General features: G+C 39.8%; 2 protein-coding genes across 2 annotated transcripts in view; both read right to left on the bottom strand.

Annotated features, from left to right (window-relative positions):
• Positions 1 to 973, bottom strand: part of LOC135775136 (L-rhamnose-binding lectin CSL3-like) — a 6,622-nt gene extending 5,649 nt beyond the window's left edge. The window contains exon 1 of the mRNA XM_073813047.1: positions 853 to 973. Coding sequence (XP_073669148.1) covers positions 853 to 973 — 121 coding nt within the window. The remainder of the gene's footprint in view (positions 1 to 852) is intronic.
• A 1,933-nt stretch (positions 974 to 2,906) lies between these two features.
• nfxl1 (nuclear transcription factor, X-box binding-like 1) lies at positions 2,907 to 25,144 on the bottom strand. The gene is made up of 23 exons (XM_065274002.1): positions 25,107 to 25,144; positions 23,947 to 24,067; positions 21,282 to 21,455; positions 21,081 to 21,190; positions 20,852 to 20,982; positions 20,586 to 20,764; positions 14,498 to 14,659; positions 13,947 to 14,047; positions 13,741 to 13,855; positions 13,385 to 13,509; positions 13,135 to 13,257; positions 12,838 to 12,928; positions 7,328 to 7,448; positions 6,702 to 6,861; positions 6,237 to 6,328; positions 5,405 to 5,426; positions 5,025 to 5,162; positions 4,665 to 4,831; positions 4,440 to 4,509; positions 4,078 to 4,182; positions 3,797 to 3,883; positions 3,463 to 3,516; positions 2,907 to 3,374 (listed from the first exon to the last, which is right to left on the bottom strand). Exons 2-23 carry the CDS (start codon positions 24,059 to 24,061, stop codon positions 3,195 to 3,197), a joined length of 2,622 nt encoding a protein of 873 aa, XP_065130074.1. The 5' UTR covers positions 24,062 to 24,067; positions 25,107 to 25,144; the 3' UTR covers positions 2,907 to 3,194.
• Positions 25,145 to 25,802: the final 658 nt, after the last annotated feature.

Here is a 25,802-nt window from a genome sequence, read left to right as displayed (position 1 = left end):
GAGAGAGAGAGAGAGAGAGAGAGAGAGAGAGAGAGACACAGCAAGAGAGAGAGAGAGAGAGAGAGAGAGAGAGAGAGAGAGAGAGAGAGAGAGAGAGAGAGAGAGAGAGAGAGAGACACAGCAAGAAAGAGAGAGAGAGAGAGAGAGAGAGAGAGAGAGAGAGAGAGAGACACAGCAAGAAAGAGAGAGAGACACAGAGAGAGAGAGAGAGAGAGAGAGAGAGAGAGAGAGAGAGAGAGAGAGAGAGAGAGAGAGAGAGAGAGAGAGAGAGAATAAAGCAGAATGAAGAAATAAAACAAAAAACATCTGTGAGCCTCTGTCTGTCTAGGCTGTGACCTTTTGACCTTGTGACGCATCACTGCTATAGGTTTAAATCAGGTGAAACAGAAAAGACTGATAGAAAAGAGGAGAACCAATACGCACGCACGCACGCACGCACGCACGCACGCACGCACGCACGCACGCACACACACACACACACACACACACACACACACACACACACACACACACACACACACACACACACACACACACACACACACACACACACACGCACACACACACACACACTCTTGGGAGGAGAACGTGCATGTGTGTCATTATTCCAGATTTCTCTTTGAAAATCATGTTGTGACTCATTTGGCAGAAGACATTTAAACATCAGCATGACACACACAGACAAACACAGCACAGCGAGTACAGGTACATGAAGGTGCCCTAATAATCTCATAACATTAGATGTTTAGAGCGTTTACACACACCACAGTTGTTATTTAACACTTATTTGTCTCATTACTCAAGAAGTGTTCATACTTGTATTATAATCAATTCACAACATGTGTGTGTTACCTGTGAGCATCAGCAGCAGCATGCACACACACATGAGGCCGCAAACACATGACAGCAGTATGATGAGCAGCAGACGCAGATGTTTCCCGCAGCGATGCGTGTGTGTGAACGCTTCACCCATGATGAGTTCATCTGATACACACAGACCTAAAAACACACAACAGAAAGCAGTGAATTTGCCGTGTGTGAATTATTTCTTTATTCTTAACAACATTCCAGCATCAATGGCTACATTTATGGTGAAAACGGGTTAATACACATTTCCAATTGACCTAACATGCATGTTTTTGACCTGTGGGAGTAATCCCACACTAACACGGGGAGAACATACAAACTCCACACAGAAAAACCTCCTGATCCAGCCTGGGTCCTTCTCACTGTGATGAAGGCAACAGACGGTACTACTACCCACTGTAAATGTGTGCATCATGTCATTTAGTGACTATTAGTTTGTTTTAGACTGTTTTATTACTACCAGTCATGTTATAATAGGCTAATAATGCTTGTCATCTATAACAGATCTGTTACGGTATTACACTGTCAGAAATAACAATGCTGTTTTATTACTGTCAATCATATTAATGCCTATCATTACAGTAACGTTTAAACAGAAGATGTAAAGTCTTACCGGAATCTGACTGGAGATCAGCTCGGGCTGTGAAGTTCCCCGGGCGAGCTGACGGACTGAAGAGCCGATCCACAGCGCGCGCGTTGCGTGTCTATTTTTAAACAGGTATTTTTCGCTTCAGAGTTTCCAGCTTGTGCAGGAGAACCCGAGACAGACAGTAGTGTGTGTGTGTGTGTGTGTTTCTGTGTGTTATTAATAGAAGAGAAAGATAGAAACTGCAGTTTAGCTGTGTGACACGCGCACACAAACTCGCGTAAACACTCACCAAAGTTCAGCGGAGCCGCTTCAACCCCTGTCACTTTAAACCGCTTTATTCTCCTCAGTTAATTCACACTTTCACTTGAGAGTTTAGATATAAATATATCAGTTTAACTCTAGCCTTTCAACACGAGTGTCTGCGCGTGCTGCTCGCGCCACACTGATGATGATGCTGAAGCCCCGCGAGCTCATTTATAACTCCACCCTGAGAGAGAGGAGAGAGAGAGAGAGAATTTTCTACCAAAAAAACTGCATTATATCACAATATAAGAGCCTAACTATTTGTACACAGCCTAATTGAAAATGACAAAGTGACAATACAAATGTACAGTTTTTGTCATCCTAATAATGCACACTAAAATTGTGAGAGAGATCGTATCATATTTTATTCATCTTTTCAATTACCTGTAACCTTTAATCGTTCCTTAATATTAGTATATATTTTACATTTATATTTTTTTTGCTAGTGTAATTATTGTTTTGCACAAATCACAGCATGTGTAAATGCTTATGCGATGTGCAAAGTAAATATATGAAATTAATGTTTTTGTAACGTCAATAAAGTGCAAGTTCTGTTTCATTAACCATCAATTATTCAGTCTTTCTCTTACAAATACTACACTTACTAAAGACTTCATTCCTCGACCTCACATCACAAATAATCCCAAAGCGGTAATAAAGTCTCATTCATTTTGAAGGGTTGCACTTGATGGAGTACAGAAAGCTGTCGCCTGACTTAACTTTAAAATGAGTACAACAAAAATTATGTTAAAGGCTTGAATTAAACCAATAAATTTGTGATTCTATTTATTTAAAAGCACATACAATGTGCTGAAGAGGCTCCATGTTTATCAAATCAAACACTAAACACCTGCGGTTACTTCATGGAAAATTATTTTTAACTGCCAAACATCAATATTATTAAATGTCAACAAATTACAACAAATTAAATGTCTATCAATTTCTTTGACCAAAAAAATAAGTGTCAAATCAAAATATTCCAACGCAAAAGCATTTTGGTAACCCCTTTGCTATTCATTTTTTTCTAAACATTTTGACTTTGTAAGTTTTAAAGTGTTTTGCTAGATTTAGTTGAATACACTGGATTACCTCTGCAAAATACAACATAATTAACTACACGATTACTTAAAATCTGCTGGACTTCTACTTTTTGAAACAGAGATTTTATTTTTAGACCACTTAGATCTCATTCAACAAAACATTTCGTTCTAATCATGGACAACATTCATGCCCTTTTAAATCAACTACAACTTAAATTAAAAATCGAAATTACCAAGTAAACCTCCGAAAAGTTTAGACACATATTTATAACACAGCTACATTGATCTAATTACATATTCAAGTTACATTAATGAATAGTAACTGCAAAGAGTTTAACTACAAAAAAAACAAAAACAAAGATTAGTAAAATGAACTACAGAATCACATTTAGATATCATGGGATGCTCAGCTGCAACAGATAAAAGAACGCCACAGCCAGCAGGATACCACAGACAGGCATCAGGAGGCGGTTCTTATATTTTAACCACGCCCCTTGCTTTTCCTCCAACTCCGTAACTTTCCTAGACTTCTTCCGCCGTCCTTTCTGTCGTTTCTCAAATGCCTCAAGTTCAGCCTGAAACACACAGACACAGACGCACAAATCTGTGTGATGTTTCTCAGATCATATTATGATAGTCATCCCTTTGAACATCTCAAATCACCTGCTGTTTTCTCAGTTCTTCTTCCAGGGCTGCTCTCTCCTCTGCTGCTCGAGACTGGAACACACACACAAAGACACACACACACACACACACACACACACACGTCTAGTAACTGTTTCCCATTGTGATCAAGTGTGAGTGAGATGTTTTATGGTTTTACACTTTTACCATCGGAGCCAGAAGAATCACTGACCCAACAATAGAATTTATGGCTTGTCACCATGACAACAGTTCCTGTGTCACATTTTTCCTTGCATCCCTCACAATAAGTGTGCGTGCTTGTGTGTGTGTGTTTTTTAAAGAAGAATTTACATTGAGTGTCTGTGTGCGTTACCTCAGCATGTTTCTTTTGGAGCTCTCGACATGTCTCATCACACAAGACCAGGTCATCTTTCAATCTTATGCGAGAACAGGGAAATTCCTAGAAATAAAAACAGTTTTTATGCAGGATCACTTCTTTAAACAAGTGTGAGAATACAACAATGAAATATAACCGCAATTGTCTTATGCAACTATTAGAGATATGATTAAGGTGTTTTATTCCCTGGTTTGGTTTAAAGATGAATCCTGAGGTACATTGTGTCTACTGATTGTGACATTTGTGGGTGTTTGTACCTTTTTAATTCTCCTACAGGAGCATCTCAGCTTCACCTTCTGACTACAGGTCTGCTCACAATCTCCTGGGTGACACAACAGCTTACAGCGATGGCCACAACTCAACTACACACACACACACACACACACACACACACACACACACACACACACACACACACACACACACACACACACACACACACACACACACACACACACGTTTGAGCAGCATGAATTTGTGTGAATACCTCGGTCTAAAAAACTTTTCCCCCATTCTTAACATGCCTAAACAATATCATAAAATGTTAAATCCCAATGCTAACTTTTTTTAAAACCTATGTCATTTATTAAGAATATCATGAAATCAGGTTTTTCGGCACCTGTTTAGGGCACTGGTTCTGACAAGAGGTTAAGTGCTGTTTCCCCCGCTCATCGGCAGATGTGAACTTCCTAAAAAAAAAACACACATTACTATGGTAAATATTAACTCCCTTGCAGTTCATTCATTGAACTTTTCCAAACATGGAAAACAAATCCAAAAATGAAGTTTGGAGAGTGTACACACAGCACATGGAAGGTAAGTGGAGTGCTTGTGTATTACTCACAGACACTCGATGTACAGGTTAGATATCTTGCAGTGACAGCGCTGACGGACCATCAGTGTGCAGGGAGGGCAGTTACCTTGGTGACAGGGAAGGGAGCAAGGGTGGGTACAGCCAGCAAGGCGGGGGTTTGAACAACTCTCCTCACACTGTACACACTCCTTACCAGCCTGAACACAAACAAACACACACACGTACACAATTACACATGTACACACACACACACACACACACACACACACACACACGTACACAATTATACACACACACACACACACACACACACACACAATTAAACAATAACACACAAACACGTATTTGTTATGACGGAGCATCAGTTCTCAAGAGCACGAGATCAATTACCTTGCTAACATCTGAATGTGGTGCAGAGGTCACACGATGACACTCCAAAGTACAACTGTGGTTACCGCAAGTTAAAGTTCGTCCGCATGGACGACCGCAGGAAAACGGCCCACGCTTGTGACAAGGCACCAGACTCATCTTCAACACAAAAACACACCCATGTAGTTTGCTGAATGGTTACATGAGCTGCTAACAGCAGAAACATGATCTGTGTGATGCTACCAGAGACACAAACAGAGTCAAAGACATCCACATTTTTTCATGTTGTCTTATGAGATTGCGGCACAATGCTCATGTGTCAATTAAACAGTTTGACGTTCAGCTTTATTTGAAAAAATATTCAGAAGCTCTACTTCAGTGTTTGTGTGCCTCATGTGTACCTCATGTTCCCCCAAACAGGCTCTGTGGAGAGAAACACACATAAGATACAGATCACAAGGAGAAACAAATACAGGGCATCAGCTGAGTACTGTTTTTTTTGGACAGTGAAAACAGCGCTATCGGACCGTTTTAAGGACAGTGAAAACAGCGCTATACAGATAAGTAAATTGTGTGAAAAATACTGCGTTTTTTACATGTGAAACATGAACACATGTTATATTGTGCACTGTTGACACAATCAAAGCTTCAAAAACACACAATGAACGGGACCTTTATCCACTCAGCTGAATTTGAATGATTACAAAAAATGACAAAGTCATATCAAAATCTTGGAATAACAGGCAGGATTCTCTGCTCTCAAATGCTGGGGGCGTGTCCGCACTCGGCACTGAAACCACACCCACTTACAGGAAAGCTGCCGCCTCTCTGAACTTTTAAATAGCGCTATTACATGAATGGATGCTGTTAATTGTGTTAGGGGCGGGGCCACGTTTGGTGTTTCATAAAAGTCATAAAGAAGTACATTTGCAAAATTATAAAATAAATCTACTAAAAACAGATTATAGATAGGAGTGAGCCACCATTCAATTCAACTTTTAAAGATTGTTGCCATTGACGCTTGGATTGTAACATCTGGAAAGATCTTTGTCAAACTCTATGCAGCCCCCACACAAACAAACATTCACTGAGCAGTGCGTGTGTGTGTGTGTGCGCCACATGGCCTTTAATCCCTACCAACATTAACACAGACTCACAAAAACATGCTTTCCCAGCCTCTAAATACACAAGCAGCAGATTGAGTGCGTGCGTGCGTGCGTGCGCATTCCTTACGTTGGTATGGGTACCAGGCAGGGAGGACACGGTACAGCGGTCTGCACAAACGCCGGGACTGATGGTTGTTCCCACGGACCAGCCAACATAGGCTGAAACACACAGTGAAAGAGATTAGCGGATAACAACAGCAATATCCCATGAAGCTTTATAGGAGTTTCTAAATTACAACAGAAATTGCCTTTTTTTCTTTTCCTTTATTTGAAATGTTTGCATTATTAATGCATAAATCAACTGGTTTACAATGGTGTCTCTGTATACGTGCAGTCAGATTCTCTCCGTAGATAAACTGGTGCGGTAAAGGCCTGGCTCATGCATTTTCATTTATTCATCTGAACACTCCCGGCTGAATTAATATTCACAAGTCCCACAGTATATGCGGTATAGACCGAGCACCTCAAAAGACAGACCCACAAAAATAGACCCACTTAAAACATCTGGAGGTAAAGCATGTGTTCATCATACCCGCTCACTGGCTTTAACCAGCACCTGGTCGTGACACGGGGCCGGGCAGAGGTGGGGACACCCTACTAACGGTCGTTGGCAGGGCTGCTTACAGGGTGGACAAGTGCCCATGTGACACCTGTGCTGCTCTAGAGATGAATGATGGCATGATGGAGGTTTCCTACAAAAAGAAAGATCTCCAGATATTATTCATCAGAACACTCATGGCGTACTTACACTATGCCAACTAACCCATACCAGAGTACATTTAACCACCAAAGTCTGGCAAGTTTGGCCAGTATAATCGCTTCGTTGCAAAGGTGGTAACTGGGATGATACTATTTGATTATTCGAATCGCTCTCATGTTACTTTAATCAATCTGTGCATGATGTCAAACACAGCTAATAAACCACAAACTTATAATTATTATAAACTCCATGTAAGTGTAGTGTGAGTCCACAGATGCAGGGAAGAAGGGAGTTCAATACAATGTGAAAGTTCCATTAGTGTGAGTGTCTGTCTGTCTGTCTGCGTTGAGGTTATGTGTGTGTGTGTGTGTGTGTGTGTTGAAGTTATGCGTGTGTGTTTCTTCTTTGAGGTTGTGTGTGTCTGTTTGTGTTAAGGTTATGTGTGTGTGTGTGTGTACCTGCACAACTCTTTACAGCGTGGTGGTTTAGTGCTTCGCTCTCTTCCACAAGGCACAGAGATTGAGGTCGAGCCACAATGACAACGAACTTCAACCATCAACGGACACGGATAACAGCTCCCTGACACAAACACGAACAGTTTAAAAACAACATACAGAGCGTTGTACATCTCGGTGTGACCTCTGCAGTCAGTCGGTGCACATCCATTTTTTTTTCTTTTTTTAAAGAACGTATTGAAGAATTCAGTGTTGACCAGCACAGTCAGTCTGTCCTCTGACAATCACATCAGCACTGAAAGAAAATGTGTCCACTTGACATTTCACCAATGAGATATGTTATCCGCATAAAGCAGATAACATTGTTGTTCCAGTCACATATTTGCATTGGTCACATTCACAGAGAAGGGGAGAGAGCGAATGAGTCGTAGAATAATTATCAGGCTTTCAGATAACCTATTTACTCCATGACCTTTACTGCTATAAATACAAAGGCACAAACAAACACTTCCATCCTGAGGAAAGGTCAATTTGTTAAAATGGTTAAGGGCAGCTACTACGCTTTCTTATTTTATCTTTCCTTTTGTGTATGTTGTTGCTGTTTGTGCAAACAAAAGCACAAAGTCCACAGCAAAAGGATTTCTTTTCTCCTTCACCGTCTAGCCATTCCTTCCTGTGAATCGACCTGATCAGTACATCAAGTCACCTGAGCTCCTCTGGTTATCAGCTGATGAGCCGCTTAAAATGCCAAACTTCTGCTGAGATTAAAAGTAGGTGTGGAAATAACAACTGTAAGGTGAATTGGACAACTAGATGCTACATTTACATTATTGTGGTACGTTTTAAAACCTTAAACTCTGCGGACTCTGTCCCATGTCCAAAATGACTTAATATAAAATATTCCTTTAATATTTCAGGGCTTGCAAAATTTTAAAATCCCCGGTAGCCCTTCGGGCAGGCACTCTTTCATTTTTGGTAGCCCGAAATGAATATAAGTAGCCTGAATAAAAAATACATTGTTTCATGTAGAATATTGATAAATCCTGGATTTCCATGTAAGCCAACTATTCCTGCCAGGAATGTTTTCTTTAAGAAAATAAACATTCCCCTGACGTTATTTTAAGTTTAGTTTAACGTTCCCCTAATCAATTATTCTATTACTGAAATATATGAATGTATTATAACACACAGGTTATTTTTAATAAAATACCTCAACACATCACACATTGTATTTAGATAACATGGTATTTTATCAAATATATAAACAACCAGTGACTTTAACACAATATAGAAGACTTCAAACAGATATTTATTAAAAAAGAAATAAACATTTAATTCCCTGTAGGTTAACAGATCTTATTGCACGGCTCTCTGGAATGCTTGATTCTGATTGGTCAGTTGAGACATTTGCAGGTTCGTTCTTTTCAAATAATTACCGCTCCAAAGTAATAACGCATAGCCGGTACTACTTGTACGATTAAAATCGCTCCGCACCATTAAAGATTACTGTTTGGCGCCATCTTGTGACAAACACTGGACAACCACAATTAAGAATTAATGTTGACATTAATTTTAACATGTACGGAAAAAACAAAACATTTAAACAGTGGATAGAAGAACGAACAACGACAAGACACAGAGAGCTTACTGAGACTGAACTTTACTATTTAAATGGCTTAATTCATTGTAGCGAGCGCATCAGCGCACATCCCTCCTCCCTCTCTCGTTGCGTGCAGCGTGCCTCTCTCACATAATAGTGAAAAGTATTTTAACTCCGCTTTTCTCCATGGACTTTCTTTTTCTCTTATTTTTCTCAGTCACGGATGTTACTGACAGAGAAGACGGCTGATCGAGTTCATCATGAGTGACTTAACAAAAGGTTAGCATTAGTGTTTACCACACATACCCGTTCTGGTGTGAGTCTGTGTCCGAGCTCTCTTCCTACCTATGATGCGGTATAGACCGTTTCATCGGACCCACGTGATAAACGTCTGGATCCGAACTTTACTTCCGTTTTCGTTTTTTTAATGGTCTGACTTGCTAAACTGATCTCTTGAACAAATGCCTCGTCGAAAATAACAAATGTTTTGGTTTCCTAGGTAATCTATGTGTTGTTTTGTTTGCTTGTTATATAAATAAACTAAGTTTAAAGTACTTTGTTGTTATTTATTCTTAGCGGAGTTTACCGGAAGTTACGTGTGGACCGCGACAGCCGCTTGTTTATGTTGTTACTGCTGAAACCGTCTATACCCGTGCACGTGTTCTGTATTAACAGCAACCGTGTATTCTCTCATATTTCTGAATTTGCAACAAAACTACCACTCGTATTTAAAATAAAAAAGCGCTCATAACGCAACAGCACTGATGAGAAGAGCAACATCAGTACAGCAATGACGTCACATATATGCTAATTGGCGTGTGACGTCATCAACGCCACAGTCTCTCAAAATCCTGTGGGAAACACTGCTTCAGGTGCTGCATCCATGACTTTATAAAATCAGATCTTTAAAAATAGACTACAGTTATTGTGCGTGTGCATGCGTTTCATCCGTCCGCTTCACCAGTGGATTAACTCAGTTTGCAAGTAAGTTAAAGTGTTTCAATTAACTTAAATATCTTTAAAAGTCTTTAAACTTTAAATATCTTTATCGTTTGTTCCTTCACATGAAGCTATTGAGTGTATTAAAAGACTTTGAATGTGGTGCATAAAAACTTTTTGTGATGCTTTTATAATACTCTGTCCTTTTAATAGCTATTTAGTAACAACCACGGCTAACGCGCAGTATCTGAATTGGATTGGTCATGTTGTCGGTTCTTGATCCGATCCAGCCAAAATGCCCGAATCATCCCTGATACCAATCCAGAATAGCGGATCGGCATTTATGTCATTTTTTTAATCCATAGGTCTGTAAGACAATTTCCTAAATAAGATAGCACCTCCCCAAAGGACACTGCATGGGGGCAAAGTGAGTGCGCGGGAAAAGCCACTCTACACGATTCACAGTGGACTTCCCACTGAGACACATTTGGGTTTCAAAGACACACCTTTAGGGTGTCATACATTTGTATTCTTTTCTCTAAAAGCAAACTGTATATGAAATGCTACATGCACAAAGAATCTAAAATCTGTATCTTATTTGTTTTCTATTGGAATGTCTCATTGCAAGTGGTTACAGGTCTCACTCATATAACAACAGAATTCAATGTTAAAGTATATGTGAAACTTCATTCAATGTTGATAGACACCTCCCTTTCTAAGCATAAACCAATCACCCACTGTATACAGATTAAGGACAGCCCTTAGTTTTACCAACAACCAATCAGTACCAAATTCCTATATGCTTTGTTCTCTGGTTATTTAAGGAGATGTGTAGAAGATTTAGGCGGGACTTTCAATATCGAGAAATGCACCCCCATGATGCTGTCCTGGCACAGCATCATGTATTTTTATTTTACTTTGAGGAATCTGTAACCAGATCTTCATCTCCTTACCAGGTATGCAATGGTTTTTCGTTTGTTTCGTATTTGAATTGGAATGTAAATTGGCTTCTGAATTATGTGCTACCTACCTGGTTAATAAATTGTGTTTGGATTATTCTGTGTTGCTACGAAAGTTATTGACATGATTAGTAAATTACGATGTATCCTTGTTACCGCAATGTCTGAAAATCAGGCTAGTATTACGGACCAAAATCCCAGACTAGATGGCATAGTAGTACATCAGCGGAGGATTTTGGAGATCCGACTAGCACTTGGCATTAGTTTAAGTTAAATTAGATGCGTGGAGGCTTATTTCCTGTTTAGAGTAACAAGTAAATGTTGTCTGACCACTCTAAATCAGATGAGCCTCAGCCTCTGGTTATTTCAATATTAATCTATCTAAGTTGCATATTAAATTATGACACGATTATACAAAGCTATCATTGGAGAAGACGGTCAGTTTGTTTTATGATAGTGGTCGTGAGCCTCTGGTTAGAAATAAATATTGTAATAATTAAGTTGCACCTCTATGGGGACTAAATAAAGTATGTTCAGAGATGAGCACGCGTAAAAACCTCTAGCAGCGACCAAGCCTGATTCGGTTGTGATCGTGGGCCCGCATGATTATTAAATATTAATAAACGGCCGGTGCGTGAGTCCAAAGCGACATGAGTAGCCGAATGAACGGATGCAATAACAAGTAGGGCTAAACAAGAATAACCAAACATCCACCCAAATTCTGTAACTGTTAAAAGTAATTATCAATCCGATTTATATTAACATTATCTTGGAGTCAGATAATAATACAAAATTACATAAATGCCAAAACGTCAACTGCAAGCGCCGGAAAAGACAGAACGCGTTATAATCCTCGTTTGGATTCCGTCATTGGGCCAAACGGATGGATGGGGCCAGAGTTGGACCCTTACAGGTCTGAAAAAACAGAGAACTCGATTAACTGGGGGCGGGGCAATCAAAGGGGCGTGGCGTATATGTCATGGTGAAAACTTAAATATTTTCATTAAAAACCCTTAAAACAAACTTAATTTTTAAGAAACTATGACAGAAAAATGAAAACATACAAGATTGTTAATGATTGAAATGTTTAACAGAAACCTCTAACAGGAAAAACTGCGTTATGAAGTGAAACTAAAGGGTTAATAATAAACACAAACTGCTGTGCTTTCTATATGACATAATCAACATAATATTAAGCTTTATATACAACATAAATGTATTATACAACGTGCATCTATCTGCACAAAATGCAAGACTTAAACTATGTTATGTTCTGTTATCAGTGTTATGTACAGCTTTTGCTATCATTTTAGCGATTAGCTTTGTTGTGTCGTCCTCTCACCCGTTCTCAGTCAAGATGCTCGTATCGCTCTCTGATATCTCTTGACATTTGATGTTTAAACATGAGATTATATGAGGAAACTTGTGACGGCCCTGTACATTTCGCACCTGACTGATTGTCCTACCGAAGTGAATCCAAAAATCAGGGCATCCTTTTAAACCATATTGATGTGAGGTGCGTTCATCTTCATAGCATTGTGCGGATCGGTGGGTTGCCGCGGTACGGGTGCGCGGACTTCTGTTTGTTTTTGAATCACACATGTTAACGTTACTGATGTCATACGCCGGTCTGCGTAGCTCAAGTCTTTACTACCACAGGCGTTTGTAATGCTAACCAGACATCTAAATGCCGCCATAACCACAAAAAATGTATAAATAAACAAACCCACATGATCATCGTTTTCGTGATCGATCATCGATGCCACATTCGAGTACTCGTGCCCATCCCTAATCCCTAACTTTGACATTTAAATCTTTGCAGATTGTTTACATGTACAAACACACACTTATACACTAAAAGAAATGTAAAATCAGCGAAAGCATAATAAGGGCTCTTTAATAAATTGTTGTTAATTGGTGCTGGCTGATAATGCTTTCAGTGATCAAAGTTAGGGATAAGCATAACCATAACGTAAAATGAGACAGTTGCTAACCAACTGTGTGTGATTTCATACCTTGGTGGCACACTGAAGGGCATTTGTGGTTCCTGCAACCCAACATTCGGCCGCACTTCATGTCACATGGAGGGCAGTTACCTGGGCAACACTGCAAAACACACATTATCAATGACACATGATGTGTGAGAGGGTTTACAAGTGGGAATAAAGAGTGACCGACCATAAATGGAAGAGACACACTTGTGTGTTTATGTGTGTGACCCTCTCAAACTAACCCTATCACAAATAAATGACATAAACACAAAGGTGTGTGTAATGCAAGTTGGTGTGTGTGTGTAGTTTGTGTACACTGACCTTTCTCTTGCACTGGTGTTTGCCGCACGTTCGTGTTATGTTGCATTTGGAATCACACAGATATTCTTTATGGCAGGGAAAATTTTTGGTGTAGCGGCCACATCGACACGTCTTTTCTACTTCCTATACGCAACAGACACACAAACAAACAAACAAACAAACACATGTAGGCACACACATAAATGCACACTGAGATCAATTTTTTCTCTAATCAGTGAGAGTTGCAGATCTGTTCATGTGTTGGGTTTACCTGCCGGCACGTCTCACAAGCTCCTTTATGGCAACGCATCGAGCAGGTGTGTAAGCCGCAGTCCAATTTCTTACTGCAGGTATCTCCACAGGTTGGCACATCCACAGTACAGGGCAACACACTCTCTGAACACACACACACACACACACACACACACAAAGATTTAGACTTTGGATAACAGAGAAACATCAATTAAGTTCTGCAACCTCCATCGGTTCCTAGAGAAACAGCTTGTTTTAAGCAACAGAGAGAATAAACATGCTAAAGGTTTGTGAAGCTATCTTTAGCTGAGTAGTAAAATAACACAAGTAAATAGAATTTCCTCATAATGCAATTGTGTGTGTGCGTGTACTTACTAGTTTTGCCACAGGAACATGAGCGATTTCCTGAACGAGGACATGGTCCACACAAACCTGCGTGACATACAATCTCACATGTGTGGTTTCCACAGGACAGCGGATGACCACAAATCTGCATACAAATAAAACAGATATTACACATACACAAAACAGATATTACACACCAGCATACACACCTGCACGCACACAGAGCTACGACACACCTGGTCACAATGCCACTCTAGATTGGCACATGGTCGCTTCGTCCGTCGCCGACCACACGCACACGTCTGCACACTGACCTGTGGACACGGCAAACACTCTCCTGATGGACAGACAGACAGAGTGACAACACAAGTGTGTAAGTGAGCACTTCAGTCATTTATACTTTTAGATTTTATTATATAAGTGCTTTTCACATCAGACAACATAACATCATTCCTAGTGTAGTTTTGTAAATGTCTAACAGTATCAATTTTAAATTAAAAACCTTAAATGAGACTTTTTGTCTTTGGGTACAACAATTAGAAACACCAGGTGATGATAGTACAGAGATCTTTCAGTTCTCTCGGTTTATTTTTCTTGCCCCCAACTCGTGACTCTGGTGCTACCAAATGGAGTTCCAAATTTTAGTCTAGAGCCCTGACTGTTACACAATGATTCAAACCCCATTAGAAATCCCTCTTTTTTTCCACATTCACCTTAACTGAAGTTAAAAAAGGGCATCTTTAAGAGCACAGCACTTCTCTATCACACTGAACACAAGCAGTCTGACCTGAGTGACACGTGTTCGAGCAGGTGTGCATTCTGCATGGTAGCATCCGTCCGCAGATCTGCTGGCATCTCCAGGATTTAGCACTGCAGCGTCGAGGGACACGAGATGATTTCCCACACAAACAAGAAACACTCACCATCTTTGGACATGGCGGACACGGACCTAAAACATACACACACGCGCAACCAAACATCACAGTAGAACCTTTAAACAATCCGTAATATAATATACATTGTATAAAAAAACTATTCTCTTTATTTTTCATAATGTTTATTAATATTAATTCATATCTACCGTCTATATCAGGGGTTCTCAAAGTTTACATTCAAAGGTCCAAATCTGAATTCTCATCATTTTCATAGGTCCGGAAAAAACTTTATGTAAATCATTTGTTTATATAACAAATCAACACAAATAGTTTGGGAAAAACGTAAGTGTATTTTGCATTTAAAGTAAAAAAAATGTTTTAAACATAAACACAAGAAATATGCCAAAAGTAACCTGGTGCAAAATACAGAGCAACCTAATTAGAGAAAGGGCACAGTTTGTTCTCCATCAGATGCATAAACCGTGGCAAAAAAGGTGTGTTTGGTAGGCAGAGACACTGACCAAAATTAGGGGTGCGCCTATAAATTGGCTGATGATGCTTGCTATGCTTCTCAATGAAGTAGTGTGAAATGCCGCTACATCCAAAAGCCAGGGGGCGCTCTCGGGCAGAAACTTAATATGCGCTGCACACGAAGAACCAGAAACACGCAGCTCCAGGAAATGTCTTAAGGTTATATTTATATTGCTGTTCTTCAAACCTTTTCAGGTATTTTCATGATAATAAAGAATATGTATAATGATTATGTTTGACGAGTGTTGCTTTTTTAAATGCATGTTTTAAACGACTCAAACCAACAGTGATTTCAGATTGATAAGGACTTACTGATCAAAAGCCGTAGTACATGAAGTAGCTGTGCATAATATCTGGTTGTGATGGCTACAGCATCACACAGGAAATTTTTAAATAACTCGTTTTATTTTCGGACCAGGAATACTCTTAAATCTAAAAAGAAAAAAACTAAACGAATGGTTTACAAGTTTAATATGCATTTGTAAAGTAGCAAATGCACACATTTAATCAATCACATAGAAATTAATGCACTTGTACTATGAAGTGGACGCGGGTCCCGATCAAGTTTCCGTCGGGTCCGGAGCCGGACCGGAGTCCGGACTTTGAGAACCCCTGGTCTATATACTAACACCAATGCAACAGGACATTTGTCAAAAGTGCTATAGAAATACATTTGAATTCTGTGTTGTAAAGTGCATGGTCTCCACCTTCATGTGAAGACTTTCTTCAGTTTTTTGTACAAAAGACACATGATTTAAGAATGGGGATAAACCCAGTTCTGACTGACCCCTCAACTTTCTCCAGATGCACTGCTGTTCTTAATTGCTTTAATTCTGTTACAGATGACTATTTGATAGAAATAGTGGAACACCTCAAAGCATCAGGTTCTCCAGCTGACGTGATGCCCCCTTCTTTCCTTAAACAAGTTATCAATGTGGTTGGTCCAAATTTATTGATATTGATTAATCAATGCTTACAAATAGGCACGATCCCAGAGTTGCTAAAACATGCAACGGTTCGCCCCCTGCTTAAAAAACAGGGCATGGATCCGACTATTTTAGCAAATTTTAGGCCCATCTCAAATTTGTCTTTCATTTCAAAAATTATAGAGAAAACTGTTTTTGATCAACTGCAATCTTTTTTTAGCTGACAATTTGATCTTTGAGGTTTTTCAGTCTGGGTTCAGAAAACATCATTCTACTGAAACTGCATTGTTGAAGGTCTCAAATGATATATTGTTAACATGTGACTCAGGCAACTATGCTGTTTTATTGCTTTTAGATCTTACTGCTGCATTTGATACTGTCGATCATGCTATACTTATTGATCGACTGGAATATTGTGCAGGCATTACTGGCAGTGCCTTGAAGTAAATAGAACCTTTTCAGTTAAGCTAGGAGATTATACCTCGAGTAAAGCTGCAATAACTTGTGGAGTTCCTCAAGGGTCCATTCTGGCTCCCATTCTTTTTTCTCTATATATGCTTCCACTTGGTTCCATCTTTAGGAAATATGGGCTGTCCTTTCACTGTTATGCGGATGACACACAAGTTTATCTGCCGCTAAAACGGAATTTTGATGGAATGAATGCACTGATGGCCTGCTTGAGTGATATAAAGAAATGGTTGTCGCTAAACTTTTTACATTTCAATGAGGACAAAACTGAAATTATTGTTTTTAAACCATCTGATTCTGTTACTATTGCCAATCCAAATCTTGGTGTATTATCATCATATGTTAAGCAACATGTAAAAAATTTGGGTGTGGTATTTGATGAACATATGAAATTTGAGAGACAGATTAATACTGTAGTCAAATCTTCTTTTTTTCAACTGCGGCTTCTGTCTAAAGCAAAAACCTTTCTTTCTTTTAAAAATCTTGAGAAGGTGATTCATGCGTTCATTACATCTAGATTAGACTATTGTAACTCATTGTATGCTGGGATTAGTCAAACAGCTCTATCTCGATTACAACTGGTTCAGAATGCGGCAGCCAGACTTCTGACTAAAACTCATAAACGGGAGCATATCACTCCAATATTACAGTCCTTACATTGGCTGCCTGTGCGCTACAGAGTGGATTTTAAAATTGTATTAATTGTGTTTAAGTCGCTAAATGGGCTGGCCCCCTCTTACATATCTGATCTACTGATTGAACGAAGTGACACAAGATCTCTCCGGTCTTCCAATCAGAGACTCTTGACTGTTCCTAAGACAAGGCTGAAATGCAGGGGCGATCGTGCTTTTACATCAATCGCTCCAAGACTTTGGAACAAGTTGCCCATCTCTATTAGACTGGCTCCCTCTGTGGCAAATTTTAAGTCACGATTAAAAACATACTTGTTTGATAAAGCTTTTATATCTGGTTGAGGTACTCTGTCTTTTCTTTTATCTTGTTTTTATATTTTATACATTTTATTTTACATATTTTATTATTTTTAAATATTTTTACATTACGGTTGATGTGTTTTTACTTTATTTTGAGTTTTTTTTCTCTAATTGTGCGAGTGTTTGGTGTATCTGTTGTAAAGCACATTGGTCAACCTGTGTTGTAGAAATGGTGCTATATAAATAAATTTGACATTGACACCTCTCTGCAGCCCTCTTGTTACCCTTAACTAGGTTAGGAGACCTCTCCAGCTCTCTTAGGGCGCACTCACATTATCCAAACCAAACTAAACCATGCCCCAGCGCGATTGTCACCCCTCCCGACTCCCCCAGATGCACGCACTCACACTGTACTTTTTATCGATCCGAGTCCGGGCGCGCTTTCGTCATTAAGATGCGATTGTTTTGAAAAAAGCAGGAAGTAAAGCTCTCTCTTAACACTGGAACCCACCGTAATGATAACAGACAGCCCCTCTCATATGTCATCATATTGCTTAGTTGATCTGTCACGTGTGCAGCTCGGACATTCACGTAACCCCGCTGCTCGCATCAAAAGGATTTTACGGAGGCAGATGAACGTGAGTCGTCGCGCAACTGACGTCTTCACCTTTTGAATCACGCTCAGGTGCGATTGCGCTCACAACACAGCCTTCCGTGCCTGAGCCTTAGTGAACCGCGCTCCGACCCGGGCGCGGAACAGAGCGATCACACTAGTCAAACAAACCAGGCTTTGGGGGTCAAACGTGCCCGAGCGCGGTTTGGTTTGGATAGTGTGAGTGCGCCCTTAAATAATTTAAGAGCTGAGACCTAGTCTTAACACTAAGCAGGCTTTATAAATCACATGTATTCTTATGTCTAGGAATAAGACTAAAATGACGTCATTCTTTGAATTTTGAAGTAAATCGCCATCAGCTGCTTCTAGATGGAGCGGTATTTATAACACAGACCCGTAGTTCACCGAGAAGCTAGGCAAAATCGCATAGATAATCGGAATCGATTTTCCTTGATTATGAACCCGATTTTGCCTAGCTTCTCGGTGAACTACGGGTCCGTGTTATAAATGCCGCTCCATCTGAAAGCAGCTGATGGCGATTTAATACTAATCACCGAACCGGCTTTACTGATGACACGCGCATGATAATCGCAGTCGATTTTTGCACAGCCCTACACGATAGTATCGGGGGGCAGGGCAGTAGTTTGCTAATTTATTTATTTGTTCATTTTTTACTTTTTTTATGACAGGTCACTTGATTGGTGGACAAAAAGAAGCAAGGGCAACACTGTCACAACCGCAACCTTCTTAAAACTGATGCCATTAGGGTCATTAAGTCCAGGGGCTCAAAAATGTCCTGCGTGCCAGGGAGTGGAAACAACAAACTCGCTTGTTTTAACCCACTGCGCGCCTAACAACCTCTCTAATGCAAGGAAATGTCAGAGCCGCGGGTATAACAGTAAGTTCAGGTACTAGAAGGAGTCCATGCCGCGCGCATTCAGGTCCGAGATGAGGAGGAGTCCAAGACGAGAAGGAATCCCAACGCAACAAATTCTCTCGCGCAAAGTTAAAGGTAGGGTAACAGATTTGATCCTGAAACATTTTTAGTTATGCTGGTTAAAAGTCTCCTCACATTCTGATAGCAATGACTGTGTTAAGTTGTTTAAATGTATTTGTAAAAATTTATGTCATATGTGAAAGGCGTAGGACCAAAAAATGTTCAACAAATCATAGATTTCGTTCCGAACGGACGTTTCCTTTTATGTCCCTCATACGTAAGCGTAATTTGAATTCCCACCGCGCAGCGAGTCCACGCAGATACCATACGTCATCGGCGCGTTCACGTGCGCTCTGTCTGTAAACAGCGAGAACACCAAACTTTTCTGCTGAATTGACAACCTACACAGGAGCAACAAAACTAAATGCATCTTTTATAACAACAACAGCAAAAACTGCCTGGATCAGCAAGAGCAAAAACCCAAATTAACATCTGTAACTTTACTGCTTTACCGGCGAGATGCAAACAGCTACAGGAGGCAAAGGGTCTGAAAGGGTCGTTTCACTGTTTATTTTGCTAAGGTAGGTACGCGATATGTTTGTATTCAGATGGATTCAGATATTCTACTTTGATGAAACGTTGTGTTGCTTATGAAATTTGTGTTCGTTTTCCGGATTAGCATAACGATATAGTTACTACGTCTACACAATCGAACGTGTGCTTAAACTAATTCTGATGTAAACCAGTTGTTTATGTTGGTTATTTTGGAAGTGTTATTCACTTTGTACTGCAAAGTTTTCTCACTGGTGAATGAGACATGAGACGTGACCGTCTGATCTGTGCGTGTTCATGTGTTTGGAAAGAGGCGTGACTTTGGATGGCGATTTGACTTGAGGGTGGGATCGGGATTTCATTGCTAGGTGGCTACCGTTAGCATTGTTCAAAATGTGTTACCCTACCTTTAAGCATGCAATGCGCAGGTTAATGTAAAACTAATAGCCCGCATTTAGCAATATGTCTGACAATCGGCGATACACAATACTATCGGCACAACTCTAGGGTGTGATGTCATTATATACATTTTGCTGCGTATTGCATGAAACAAACTTAAAGTGACATTTAAAAGCAAGTCATTAAAAATGTATGCAAAGGCAAGCACAAATGACTTTCTTTCATGACTTATTCATGCACAATTCATTTTATCAGTTAACCCAAGCTGATGGTTTTTTGCTAAAATTTAAATACAAAAGGAGCCCTTGAATCAAATGAACTGTTATAATGCTGTTTATGCTCTAATATCCACAATGTAAAGTAATAATTTTTTGTAGTATACAAATGTAAGTAATAGTTTGTTGTAGTATAACTTAAAATGAAACAAAACCAATTCACAAGAGATAATCAGTATTTTATGTTAAATTTTAAGCTTTAGCAATTACATTTTAACTAAATCAAAATAGGGCAGATAGATGCATGTGCATCACAGTCCACTACACACAAGATGAATGTTTAACCTTTGTGATACAGTTCTGAGATCAGCTGTAGAGAGAAAGATTTCAGGAAGCAACATGTGTATGTGTATGTGTGTGTGTGTACCTGGGTGACACAGCAGCAGGCAGTGATGTCCACAGGAGGGCTTAAACTCTCGCTCACACACCTGTCCACATGAATGTGGGAGGAGCCAGGGATCTGGAGCAGGCTCCGCCTCTTTCCCACAGTAACAGTAATAACGAGACGGAGTTTGATTAGGACTGTATTCATACCTGCATTTAGGACTGACAGAGAGTTTGATGTAACCGGTCAGTGCTCGCTGTGCTGTGACTGGTCAGTGCTTTCTATGATGTCATTAAGCTCTCGCTTACCATGGCCATGGGTGTTCTTTTTTCCCAAAATCCTCATCTGTCACTGAGGACACCAGGAAGATAGAGTCTTTGGCCCATTTCTGAATACAGGTGATGTGAAAAATACAATAACATCCCACACAACTCCACACCTAAGACAACAGAGAAACAGTTAGCAACTGAACCTGTGTGTGTGTGTGTGTGTGTGTGTGTGTGTGTGTGTATATATGTGTGTGTGTGCGTATCTCACAGCCTGCGTCCTCCTCACAGACGCGATGCAGATCAGACACGTGACTCCTCCAGACTGACACACTTCATTTAAATAATGACGTGTCTGTTCCAGAAGACCGACATCATCACCTTAACGCAAACACACACACACACACACACACCTCTATTATTTCATCTCTTTCTCATTCACAAACACACAGCACAAGTGTGATGTCAGCACCTGCACGTGAGGTGTAGGGACTCAGAGCCGACTGAAGAATCTTCCCTCGTTGCCCTCCACTTTCATCATCATCATCATCCTCAGAGGAGGAGGAGCTGTGCTTCTCAGCAGCCAATCGCTGAGCAGACGCCTGGTCTGCCTTCCGAATCTCATCGAACTTGGATCGAGTCGATACTGAGGGCACAGAGAGTGATATCTCGATTATGGGAAAATCACGATTATTTTTTGGGCCAGTATTAACATCACAGTTATTAAACATGAATACTCATCGTCTTTGAATACAACATGCTTTCAGTGAACTTTAAACTGCAGCCAATAGGTAACATACTACAAAATAGTATACAGTATATAAAAGACTTTCAAGTATACTTTAAAGCAACACTAAAGAGTTATTGCTCTTTGCTCCCCCTACAGGTTAGACGCGTAATTGTTCATTAGCACTGTCGTAAATACTGCAGCATAGCTGGCTCTGATTGGACTGTAGGTCTGCCGTAAAGCAAGTTTTTGTAGTTTTCACTCGAACTACAGGACCACTACCCGACGGTTGGAAACTTCTTTAGTGCGGTTTTGGCCGATAGAGGGCTGCAAAGCGATTGTGAAAGTGCCATTCACCCTGTTTTGAGTGGATGAACCACTGAAACTTTTTTGGAAACGTTATTTTAAGGTAAAAAAAACTCTTTGGTGTTGCTTTAAAGGACATTATGTGAAAATATAACCTAGATATTGATAACATTGACAGAGTAAGATCATGTCAAAGATAAAAATCAATCCAAAATCAGTGAATTAAATCAAACTTTAATGCTCATAATCTCAGTATTTAATGGCGCTTTTCCATTGCATAGTACCCCATGGTTTAGTTTAGTTTGGGTCGGGTCAGCTCACCTCACTATGGTGTGGTTAGCTTTTCCATCGAGTTTAGTAACACTTCACAGTGGGAGGGATTATAGGCGTGTCGTTATATTTCTGCTTCCTACTGCTGTGACATCATACAAGTGAGAGCGTTGTGCATTCCCATACATTTATTATTACTCAGTACACCAAAAATGTTAAATTGGCCACCACAAATAGATGTTTGCACATCGCGTTTATCACTAACGTAACCTCAGTCTCACATGACTGAGGTTTCTGTTCAAACACCGTGGCGTCTAAGCTAGCCTAGCACAGGTAAAGCTAATCTACATTATAGCGATGACGCTGCAGTGACGATTCTCTCAGACCAATCAGTGACCTACAGTGTTTTCGCATCACGTTTGGTATCAGCTCGGGTCACTTGGAACCCCAACCGAGGTGGTACGAAAAAAGGTATCGGGTACTACGTACTGCACCCAATGGAAAAGCTCCCAAAAGTAAGCTGACCCGACCCAAACTAAACCCAACCGTGGAGTACTATGCAATGGAAAAGCACCATTAGTGCAAGGGGGGGGGGGGGTATTCTTATAAAATACAAAAACGTATCATAAATTAGGCAATGTGTTATTCTCAAAGGGACACTTCACCCATTTGCATTAAGCTTTGTATAGTTAGAACCGCAGTCATGTTTTTGAATGGTCGTGCATCATTTCCTCAGTTTCGCCTGAGACAGGAGAAATACAGATTTCAGTGTTGCACTTCCTTCTTTCAATGATGTAAAAATCATCATTTTGCATCATTGAAAGAAGGAAATCCAATATCTTTGTTGAGGGAGTGAGACTACAAACACCCCTTTTCTCGCTCAAATAGGCACCAAATTCTAAATGTATGTTACATTTCACCTAAAAATATGAGGCTGTTTACACTTGGCATTAACATGCGTTTTCGTCGATCGGATCACAAGTGGACGATGTTAATGGCAGGTGTAAACGGTGTTCAAAACGTTTTGAGCTCGTCCACTTTCGACCACTTTCAACCACATCCAGAGGTAGTCGAAACCACTTTCGATCGGATCGCTTTGGAGCTGCGGAAACTAATGTGGTTGAATGCGTTCGAACAGCCACACGAGGTATTAAACACAAGTTTTACGTCTTTTTTTACTTCTGGCGTAAACATACGGTGAACAGCGCTATTTTTAGCCTTTCATTGATAAAACTACTGCGGGGTGTTCTCCGTTGTTTTGTTTTGAAAGCGTGAAAGTTGCGCGATCCTATTTCATCAATTGCGCTGAAAATTCAGAGAAAGCTCCAACATATAAACGTACAAATCACTGTGCAGCATGTATACTTACTAAACAAGCAGTGGACTCCGACATAATATAGTTTGCGTCCATATAAACTCATAATTACTCCCGCTCGGGTTTGAATGACAGCAGAGAGACTCGCCCACCGTCTCACAGACCACCCCCTCACAGTATTCAGAACAGATGCGGTCGAAAGTGGACAAAAGAGACGGATTTAAATACCAGGTGTAAACGTAATGTGTCTCTCTCGTCCACTTGTGATCCGATCGATGAAAACGCATGTTAATGCCAAGTGTAAACAGCCTCTATGACACACTTTCAATAAAGATGAATGTTTCCATGGGTGAAATGCTCCTTTTTACTGATTTACTGATTTTTATTGCTGACAATCATTCTTTGTGTGCGCTTGTGTGAAGAGAAACATATTTTGCACTCATAAACTGGACTAAAAACATTATTCTGCTAGCTGGCATTACACTACCTTTGTTTTTTATTATTTGTTTTTTACACTACCTTTGACCTCAGGCACTCCTCTTACTGCTGACCTCACAGCACCAGGAGGGTCACCAGTGATCTGACCTCGGCCCTGACCCCGCCCAAGACCCTGAAGTCTCCAGACTGGATTCATTACACACTGTGTAACACAAACAGCAAACATAATCACACTACACTTATAATACAACCACAACAAAATATAAAAGAACATATTAGGGCTGCGTCTTTAGATTTTCTTTTTATTTAAATGAAAGTCTTATAAAAGTTTTAAAGTAATCAATCCAGCTCACTGGCCAGTACATACATTTACAATTGTCATTACATACAGCAAAAATGACAAAAAAATGATTCTTCTTAATTTAATTTAAAATATTAATATAAATAACTCAGAACAACATGCAATGCATTCATTTCATAATGACCTTAACAATATAACAACTCAATAACCACTACATGAAATATGCCAGTGGTTCTCAAACGTTTTCAGTGCATCCCTTCATGGCCCCCCATAAAAAAATTTATGACATAAAACTTCAAATTAATGTTGTTGAATTAAACAAAACATTAAACGAACCAATGTAGTGCTCTTGGTTAGTAGCCTTATTTTTCTGAAGTTTAGTTACACAAAATGTATGATAAATTACTGTATTTTCTAACATGTCATTAAACTGGGCCCCCCTGGCACAATCTCTGGCCTCTAGTTTGAGAACCACTGACATATGCAATACATCAACAGATAACAACACGTGTGACCTGAACATAATACTAAAACGCAGCACGTAGAATTAAATAACATAAACAATAGTTTGAAATAACACAATGTATCTTAACATCTTGCATTTGATAAATATTCTGTTTGTATTTAATTTCCTTTTTTAATAGTGTTTTCTTCTGTCTATCTTTCCCTAACGTATACAATTTCTCTACAGCTGCATCGCAACCATACAAAATTGTGAAACGCGCCACAGAAATACATTTGAATTTGAATAAAAAGGCATAAAACTAACACGTAAAGAAAGCGCTTGTGTGAAAGCGGGTTAATGCTATTAAATAAACTCATGATCAGATGCATTAAAGTCATCTTCTAGTCCCTTTCATCTTCACTCTTAATACATTTCAAATAGCGCTGTAAAAATATTATTTTAATAAATAAATATTCGCATTAGTAACACACTCACCAGCGGCTCTGAAGACAGAACGCATGCGCAGGACGATACATCGCAGGGCATGGTGGGAGATGAAGTGCTTAATTTCTCAAAATGATGCGGAAACACTCGCTAAAAACTGCATTTCCCATTAGCATTCTAGCAGAGACACGTGTCGCTACCAAATTTGTTCACCTTTCACATTAGGTGCGTTCCATTCGACCGTAAGTGGACTGCGAAGTGGACTTCACAGGGTATTCCGCCATCTTAAGTGAGATTCCAATCCGAAGGGAGCGAACATGTTCAGTTCGAAGGGCACTGCGCACGGCATAGGGAATCAGTGAACATCGATACATCACTTCACAGGAAGTGGAGAGCGATAATCACCCAACTGTCATTGCGCGCATCACGTGATCACCCGTCGGAACGGTCAGACCGCTATGCAATTATATGACAAGCGTTTAAAAACACATATATACACATAGTTAACCAAAGTTTAAAGTTTACTTTCATATTTGCATGACAGTTACAGCAGGGCTTCAATTCTGTTAATAGTCAAGTAATAGCAGCAATACTCAATTAAAGTGTATAATAAACATACGTTTTTCATTACGTAGTACTCAATGTTTTTTTATTGTATAGTGTACATATTTTAAATGTGATAGTAAATAAAAATTAAAATATGAATGTAGTCCTATATATATTTATGTTATATCAATCTGCGCGACC

The sequence above is a fragment of the Paramisgurnus dabryanus genome, chromosome 21 (genome assembly GCF_030506205.2).
Source record: "Paramisgurnus dabryanus chromosome 21, PD_genome_1.1, whole genome shotgun sequence".
In the NCBI taxonomy this organism is placed as follows: Eukaryota; Metazoa; Chordata; class Actinopteri; order Cypriniformes; family Cobitidae; genus Paramisgurnus; species Paramisgurnus dabryanus.
Note: the sequence above shows the minus strand (reverse complement) of the source record. Positions and strands in the feature narration are given on the sequence as shown.